The 10,382-nt window shown below is 30.3% G+C and overlaps 1 protein-coding gene across 1 annotated transcript; it reads left to right on the plus strand.

Moving 5' to 3' along the window:
- Positions 1 to 8,644: 8,644 nt before the first annotated feature.
- Positions 8,645 to 10,382, plus strand: LOC124840926 (ammonium transporter 1 member 2-like). The gene has a single exon (XM_047317066.2). It carries the CDS (start codon positions 8,792 to 8,794, stop codon positions 10,304 to 10,306), a length of 1,515 nt encoding a protein of 504 aa, XP_047173022.1. The 5' UTR covers positions 8,645 to 8,791; the 3' UTR covers positions 10,307 to 10,382.

Raw genomic sequence — 10,382 nt, forward strand, 5'->3', positions numbered from 1 at the left:
GTAACCTTGACTTTGTGAGTGAACCATTCTGCATTCGGTTTGAAGGTCCCATCTACAATTTCAATTGCTCAAAGCAAACTGTCTATATTAATCACTTTGATTCGTTACCAACCAACACCCATTGTTTCAATTATTAAGTATACTGGTGTACTGCAATAATCATGCTAACATATATATGAATATGGAACAATAATTGGTTTATGCGGACAGAACTGCTCCGTCGTGTATAGTGTAAATTGTAATGTACTAATGTCTATAATAATGGAAGTTATCGATGTTTAAGAAATACTAATGAATAAATAAATAAAAGTGGATCGGTTAATGCTTGGAGTCATTATGTGGCATTATATGTGGGAACACAATGTTTAGATCCTGTAGAAAAATTGTAGGAAATCATAGATGATAAATTAGATTATTTGAAACAACGTTATCCATTTCCACCCTCCATTTATCTCGCTAGGAATGGAAAATTACTTTGGTTAGGGTCACATTAGAGATATAACAAAATAGTAATATATGAATAAAGTATAATTTTTTGTGAAATTAAATTATAACTTCAATCACTGACATAATATTAAAATCAAATTAAAAGATCTATCCTGAATAAACTTGATGAGACTATTATATCATTCCTATTGGACTTTTTTTAGATGTCCATATAAACTGATTAGATCACATCAAACTAATACTCAAAGATGGTAGGAAATCGATTGGTACTCAACAAATCTAATTAGTCATTTAATTAAGCTAAACAAATCAATAATTAGATTTAATAAAATTAGATCGTAATTAGTCTAATTCTAACAACAAGTTTATAGAAAAAGCTATAAATAAAAGTTTAAGACATAATAGTTGTAATTAGTCACTTAATAACTTTAACATTAGAATATTTTCTGCAAATATCATTACAATGAACCGTGTTAGGCAACAAAAATGATATAGGACAACTATTCAAAAATTAACTGCACTCCACCAGCCTATACCAAAACAAGAAGTAAAGTGTGTTATAGATTTTATTTCAATTAATGATATAACAAAATCATTATATATATTATTTATGAAGTTAAATTAAACATAATGTCACTTTAAACCATCATTCATCACGAATTTGGATCCACTTACTAACACTATCCGTCATTCCCTGTAAGCATTAGGTAAGCTGTTTGGACCTTAGTGCATTCTATAAGTATTAGGTGAAGGCTTTTAAGGTGTTACTTCTTAACAATTGAATAATTGTTGATTAACAAAAAATATCGTGACTTGCTCGACTTTCACTCTTCCATCAATGAACATTAACTCATGCTCTTTGACATGGCCAAATTGATTTATTTAAAAACTTAAGAAAATTAAAATATATTATTATTCGTAGTTGTCAGTCACAAATTGATCTTGGACAAGCTTCTAATTTAAATATTAGTGTTTAAAATACTCAAAGATTCCTGTTATAGTAATAATTTGGATTTGTATATTGCCTTAATTCCACACTCTCATTTGCGTATGTGATTTCTTTTTTAGTTGGAAGGGGTAGACCTTCAAAAAGGTATAAAATAACACACACTGCACATCAAAATATAAATTCAACCAATCACTCATGCTCGTATTTTCTTGGGCTAATAATCACAATCAATCTACCTAATACAAATTTCCCGTGACGTTTTTTTCTTTTATCTTTTGGGACAATATGTGATTTTTTTTAATTATTAATCTTACAATTTATTATAACATTATTTTAACAAAAATATACCGCCATTCAAGAAAAAAAAATAGATTTTCTTTTCTTACTCCACGTATTTATTTAGTTTATGATAATGAGATTGTTGTTGATCCTACGAGTTTTCACGAACTATATCATTCTCGCATGTATGAGTTGTAATGTATTTAATCATTATAGTAACTGTCACGTTAATTATAAATTGATTCAAGTGGAATCCTAATAAATAAATCTATCACTGCTTTCAATCATTTCTTAGTGCTCTTTACTATAACAGTTTTATTTTTTATTTTCTTAATATCCTTAAAAAAAATTATTTTCTTAATATCTCTTATATAAGTTTACTCCAATTTTCCTCTTTAAATAACTCACAAATGATATTAAAATCTTGTTTATCTCGATTATCAATTCAAATAAATGTGACATAAAATAAGTGAAAATATTTAAAATTTGAGAACTTCTTATATCTTAAATCTTTTATTTTAAAAGAGAAAACTCATTATTATTTTTAGGGGTTAAGCTGTGGATCATAATTTCTGTATGATTTAGCTTATGAATCATTTAGTGGGAATATTTCAATTTTCTCTCTCCTAAAAAAACCTAATAACTCTTTCATATACACACAATTACTCCTATTTTAAAATAAATGAGGTCATATTAAGTAATGAAACACGAAAGTTACAAAATAATATTCTTCACAAACAACAAAAACACGAATCAAACAATTTAAAAGAGATAAATTATTGTCGACAAGAAGGAAATTAATAAAAAAAATGATCTTGTATATTAACTTAATTTCTTAGAATAGTGTGTTACGACAGTTTTCCTTCGTCTGTATTGAATGCAATGGCCAATTGCTTCACTGAGAAGGCAACTTGTATCAGAGCATTCAAACTATATATATATATATATATATATATATATATATATATATATATATATATATATATATATATATATATATATATGTCTCTGTTAAATTGGGATGAAGATGATTCTTGCGTAACTTAACCCAGTCGAATATTTGTTTCTCTCTGATAACCGATCGGTATTGGGGTGACATGTAGCCAGAATTTTTTTGGAGGTCTAAAGTAATGCGAAAGCTTAAAATATTACATCGAAATTAAATATGTATTTATAGAATTTATAAGCTAACGATTAATTTACCTCTTAATGATCATTAATATTTGTCTTAACCAGTCATCGATAGTCGTTATTGTGTTTTAACTCTGTCCAACTCTCATGACCAAACAACTATAAAGTCATTTTACTTAACCCAACAGTTCGGGCATTGGACTTGATTCACGGTGACGCCTTACCGGACGAGTCTATATATATACTTTACAGATAAAAAAACAACTAATTCACATATATTTGTCACAGTCAAGTGTGACGCACAACAAAAACATTATTTTAAAGATTTCTAAATATAATGCTACATTTTTTTAATAACGAACAGTTGGTCATTACTAAAATAACTGAATAAGTTAACTGTCAACCTTTTTTTAAGTTAGAAGTTTAAATAGTTAAGTGGTTATCATGGAGTAAGCATTAAAGTATAATATGAATGACATGACAAAACAAAATATGCTATAATCGACTGTGATAATTGAGTAGAAACTACAATTATTCAATATAAGAAATAAATAATGGAAATTAAAGAAAAAATTAATGAAATAAAGTCAGTTTTCTATGTACCAATATATTTAAAAGTAATTTAATATAAATTTAATTTTCTAAATATAAATTATAATTGAGATAAACTTTAAATTAAAATAATAAATAAATTAAAAGGCCTTTTCTAGTAGCCGTTAAAAATGTTTTTCTCAGTATATAATGGATTGAATTGTTGTACAGACTTATTTTTTATATAAATTAAAATAAAGTTATTTCACTATGTTGTTATATAAATAAGTTACCCTTACGTACTATTTGTGTAGTGACATTGACATAGGATGAGAGTACTTTATACATAAATATATGTAAATACATATTCTAGAACAATAATAAAAAATATTAGAGAGATTATTTGTGTCGTCTTGTGTGTGTGTGTGTGTATATATATATATATATATATATATATATATATATATATATATATATATATATATATATATATATATATATATATATATTTGGTACGAACTTTTGTTTTAAATCACTATACGAACATTTGTTAGATATGCAATAAAATTGATAGCATTTTGGGCTGTTATATATAAAAGTTATATTTTTAAAATTTATTATGCTTTTATATATAATGTTTTTCATTTATTATATTTTAAAACAATAGTAAGGTGACACCAATTTAAAAAAAAAGAATATTAAATTCATATAAATAATTTAAGTGTGTGAAAAGTATATTTTATATTCTCGACGTACACGTTGACAAAGGAAATACGGTGGGTATTGTACTTGTTTTCAATACTATACGATATCTTACCTAATGGAAAGTGACGTTTTAGTATAAATTTTAGGGTCATGATCATTGTACACTCTTTCTTTTTTCAACATCCACTTCATAATTACATAAAATATTATCTTATAATAATGTTTCCTTTATATATATATATATATATATATATATATATATATATATATATTGTTATGTTAATATAATATTTTTTTTTATCAAATGTATTGTAGGATAGTTGTTTTTGAAAAGTGGGGTGTGAATAATTTTTTCTAAATATTATGACTTTGTATAAAGACTTTGAAGAATAGATCTGAGATACAATCATATAGGAATGATTTTAATTTAATAGTCCTTTTATATGAAAGTGAAGGGAGCGAAGTTTGAATCTTATAACCATGAAATTTGGAGTAATGTGATTATTAACCAAGTTTCGTTACTTTTTCTAAATAACTACCATAATTTATATAAATATTAATTATAACCTTAATATCATGCTAAGAAATGTTCATACACACCATCAAGATGAAACTTTTTGTTTATGCATATGAATATTTTTTAACGTAGTATGGTTAAAGTCTATTTTAGTGATATTTGTTGTTTTTTGGACATATTGTTTTACCCGCTATTACCATCATTAATGTCTAGTTTCACTCTCGAAATGATATATATATTTTGACATTAGGAGGTGGATTGAAAGTCCCACATCAATTAAAAATAAAATTAATTTATAATATTTAAGTGGATGCAAACATCATCGTACAGGTTGATTGTGTGAGATTGAGTTAGGCTTTGAAATAACTTAAACCCTACACATATAATTGTTTCCTTTATAAGATATAGGTTTAATAGCCAATTTAGTCCTTACTTTGGTTGAAAAATCTCAATTTAGTCCCTCGTTATAAAAGTGTTTGAATTAGTCCTAACTTTTAAAATAGTGGGTCAGATTGGTCCCTTTCGTTAAATATAAGTTAACGAAATTAATGGATGATGATGTGACACAACTTAAATTGAGATTTTTCAACCAAAGTGGGGACTAAATTGGCTATTAAACCTAAGATATATTTACATCATTCGTTTGTAAAGAGTTACGCATGTTTCTCATTTTTAAACTATTGTATTTTATCACTAAATTAAATTATGAAATATTTAATTTCTGTATTTTGTGAAAGTTAATATAAAATAATATCACAATTAATAACATATAAAAGTTATATTTTATTTTACTGTAAAATTTTGTTTCTCACATACTAATAATATGGCACATTACTTATTAGAAGAATATTTTACATTAACTTTTGCAAAACACAAACACTAAATATTTTATAATTTAATTTAAAAATAAAATATAATTTTTTAAATTAATTTAGAAACAAAAGAATATTTAACCATTTTATAAAACATCACTTTAAATTGATTTATGTTAATTAAAAAATTACATTACTTATCAATATTTCAAAAAATCGGATATCTATAATTTAAAAAAAAAAAAAGTGGAGTTGTCGTGTCTTATTCTTTGACAAATTTAGTGCACCCGTTCTGCTGAACTTAACAGTTGATTTAGGTTCATCCATCGTAGTCAGTTATATATATATATTAATTTGTAAACAGCTATCATCAATTCCGAATCTAGAAATTTTTCTCCATAGAAAATATCTGGAAGATTTCAGGAAAAAGAGAAATATAAAATTCTTTATTTTGATATTACAAAGTCAATCAATCTAACTCACAGGACTCTTTATTTTAGATTTAATTAAAAATAAATTAACTTAATCAGATTCACTCTTTATGAACCAGAAATTGTATAACTCATATTAACGGATTATGATTCAGTAGAATAAATGAGTTGATTCATTTGTTTTTTTAAATTTATTTTATATATTAATTGCAATCCAATCCATATATTAAGATGACCAATCTATTTAGCATAATATAATTATAATATTTACATATTTCATTAAACATTATTATTATAAATATTTAAAATATAAATTTATATAATTAAACAGATAAATAAATTAAAATATTGAACAATATTACAGAGTTTTTAAATTAAATTATTAACATATATAATTAAAAACAATAAAAAAACTATAATAAAAAATAAGAATTATTAAACAATGATAAAGGTGATTGTTAGTGTCCAGTTCAACTTACTTTTAGCTTAACTTAAATATGTTTAACCTACAAATTAAATGATTAATTAGTTTGATAAAATTTAAAAAAAAAATTAAACATAATCTGTTTTGAATTTATAATGAGCTAGGTTGACTAAGTTTGAACCTATTGTATTTAAGTTTATGTAATAAGGAAATAAAAAAAAAGTTATGGAATAATTGTCTCCACAATTTATAATGTGCATCCATATAAAGGCACACAGGGTTAATATTCGAGTTGTAAAGTTCAAGCACCTATGAATGTGGGTTTGGCTATGAAAATCCCAAATTTAGGGCATGGAATGAGAAATAAAAAGTAAAGCAAAAAGTAAGTGAAGATGAAGAAATTTGAGAAAAAGAGTGGCTAGAAATTACGCCACAAAGATTACACTGCTGTCTCAATTCTGTGCAGTAACATTATTGAGAGAATATCGACAGATAAGGACGGGTGTGTCTTCATCTACTGCTTCATTTTAGTTTTAGAATCACATTATAAATATCTTTCACCCATCACAAATAATATTTATTTTATAATTGTTACTGAAAATTAAGATTTTTTATACATATTTAATTTTATTTTATTATTTGTTTCTATTGGTAGGGTCAAGTACTAATTATTCCAGTATAATCAAGTTTTCCACTTCCTTTTCTCCTATCTTACTATTCTTATTTTAACATGTGTTAAAGAATTTGGTTCTTAAATCATTCTGATGATCATTATAAAAGATATTTTGATGTTTAAATTAGAGAGCCGTATTCAATTATTAAATGCAGTAATAAATCTTTTATATAAATTATAATGAGTTTTTATTTATTATTGACCTAATTATGTTTCAATCACTCTTTAATTACAAAATAAGAATGATTTGTATAATATGTAAGTATGATTAATCATGATAGTTATAAGTTCCATCAGTCATTCCATTGACCAGTCAACCTTTTCAGAGATTTGTCCTAGAGGTGTCATAGGTTTTTTTTACTGTCCCAATAAATTGAGCTAGTCTTACGAAGCTGTAGTTAACTCGACATATTGTTGGATCGGTCAAGCACCTACTATACACGAATGATTGGGACTGATGATGCTTCAACGTCGTTAGTCTGATCATCTTTAGGAAATCAGGGATCAATAGAGCAGAGTGTGTCGTTAGTCAACACCAACACTATGAATGTAAATAAAAAATTTGAAAATAAGAACCAAACATCGAAGGGGTCTACCTAAATAATGAGAGTCTAAAAATGTTGTGGTAGAAAAGTAAATTTTCTAAAAATTTATCGCTAGGCAGAAAAATAGACTTTGTGAATTTTTTTAAATCATTTATATAGTATAAGTTTAGGTTCTAAAATAATTGAATTGCTTATATCTGGTCCAGTTAAAAAATGCAACCCAATAAAATACTTTAAGCCTCTTCATATGGAACAACTCAAACTTATATCTGTTTAGATTATATTTACATATTATAATTAGATCTCTATAATTTGGTATGTTGGTTATTATATATAATTTTATTATTATTTATTATACTTTTACTCTCAAAATAATTATTCCAATAAAAACACAAACATACTACTCAAGTTAATTGTATAAATATAATTAGTTTACTCCAAAAAAAAATACTCACTCTCACACTCTTTCATAACCACACTCGATTATACAAAGATTTTAATCTTCTTATTTTGCAGGTAGATCTTCTCTTATCAACATCAACGAAGCTCTTTTCAAATAAAAAGAGTAATCAAACCACATTTAGAATTTTTGGTCCTATGGAAATTCACATTCAACATCCAAATAATACCAAGAACAATATATTTCAGAGATTTCTTTTATTATAAGCTCTTTTAATTAAATCAAAACTTCCTATATGACCTGGACCCAATTTTGAGATCAATGACTTAATTGTAATTTTCAAACTCTCTGACCTGATCAAAGTTTATACCTTACACAATTGGATCAAACTTTAAACATTCTATCCATATTTCACTTCGAAGTCAGTATAAGATGATACTAGTTCGAATACCTCTAATAATAAAATAAAAGTTTTAGACTTGTGGTAAGTGGAATGTGATAATGAACCCAAATGTTATGTAAGATGTATGTATGATAAATTTGATAATTTTAAAATAAGGATTTTAGTACTTTTAAGATAAAATATTATCCTCCATCCAAATTAATTTGATTTTTTGTGAAGACCGGAAGCTAGAAAAAAAAGTTGCAGGGGATGGAGCGTGGGGTTGAGGAGAAGCCAACGAAGACGAAAGTCGATCTGTAGGATTTGAAGATAATATTTGAGAAGGATCTATATTCGCGAACATCATTTATAACTCATTTAATTAAAAGATTCTCTCTGCAGCTCTCAAAACCACCAAACCTACAGAAGTCGATAAAATAACCGCAAGTGGCTCTCCTCAATTCTACCATATAAAATCATTCACAACCATTCATATTTTCCTTATACTACTTCTCTTCTTCACACTTCTTACTGTCTCATTCCAACACTCTCACTTCCATCACCCATGGCTTCTCTCTCATGCTCCTCCGACCTCGCTACACTCATCAACCACACCGCCACCGCCAACTACCTCTGTAACCAATTCGATTCCATTTCCAGAAAGCTCAACGATGCCACCTACGCAGTCGATAATACCTACCTTCTTTTCTCCGCCTATTTGGTATTCGCCATGCAGCTGGGTTTCGCCATGCTCTGCGCTGGATCCGTCCGAGCAAAGAACACCATGAACATCATGCTCACCAACGTCCTCGACGCCGCCGCAGGCGGCCTCTCCTACTACCTCTTCGGCTTCGCTTTCGCTTTCGGCGCCCCTTCTAACGGCTTCATCGGCCGCCACTTCTTCGGCCTTAGAGACTACCCCACTCCCTCCACCGACTACAGCTTCTTCCTCTACCAGTGGGCCTTCGCCATCGCCGCCGCTGGAATCACCAGCGGCTCCATCGCGGAGAGAACGCAATTCGTGGCTTACCTCATTTACTCTTCTTTTCTAACCGGGTTCGTTTACCCCATCGTTTCGCATTGGTTCTGGTCGGGGGACGGTTGGGCCAGCGCCACAAGAACCGACGGGAACGTCTTGTTCGGGTCCGGGGTCATCGACTTTGCTGGCTCCGGAGTGGTTCATATGGTTGGTGGCATAGCGGGCCTGTGGGGGGCTTTAATTGAAGGCCCGAGAATCGGGCGGTTCGACAGGACGGGCCGGTCCGTTGCACTGCGCGGCCACAGCGCGTCTTTGGTTGTGTTAGGCTCGTTTCTATTATGGTTCGGGTGGTACGGGTTCAATCCCGGTTCGTTTTTTACTATAGCGAAGGGATATGGGCGCTTGGGTTATTATGGTCAATGGAGTGCCATAGGGAGGACAGCTGTCACGACGACATTGGCCGGGAGCACAGCGGCTCTGACGACGCTTTTCAGCAAGCGGTTATTGGCGGGCCACTGGAACGTGATCGACGTGTGTAACGGACTACTTGGCGGGTTCGCTGCCATCACCTCAGGCTGTGCGGTTGTGGAGCCGTGGGCCGCGATAGTGTGTGGGTTTGTGGCAGCCTGGGTTTTGATTGGGCTTAACAAGCTGGCAGCGAAAGTGGAGTACGATGACCCGTTGGAGGCGGCGCAGCTTCACGGCGGGTGTGGCGCCTGGGGGGTGTTGTTCACGGGGCTGTTCGCGAAGAGGGAGTACGTGGAAGAGATTTATGGAATTGGGAGGCCGTGCGGGGCGTTGATGGGGGGCGGCGGGAAGTTGCTGGCGGCGCAGTTGATTCAAATAGTGGTGGTGTGTGGGTGGGTTTCGGCGACGATGGGTCCTTTGTTCTACGGGCTTCATAAGTTGAATCTGTTGAGGATATCCAGGGACGATGAAACTGCAGGGATGGATTTGACGAGGCATGGAGGGTTTGCTTATGCGTACCATGACGATGAAGATGGTTCTAGCAGAGGCGTAGGATTGATGATGCGTAAAATAGAACCTGCTAGTACTTCTCCCTCTCCCCCCGTTGCACCTCTATCAATATCTTCTCTTTAGTCTGCACATACACCTGTACTCAATACCCATATACTCATATGTCATTCTCAATCAAATAGTTTCTCAGCTTCTCTCA

This window comes from Vigna umbellata, chromosome 8, assembly GCF_029865625.1.
Source record: "Vigna umbellata cultivar VRB3 chromosome 8, Vumbellata_1.0, whole genome shotgun sequence".
Taxonomy (NCBI): Eukaryota; Viridiplantae; Streptophyta; class Magnoliopsida; order Fabales; family Fabaceae; genus Vigna; species Vigna umbellata.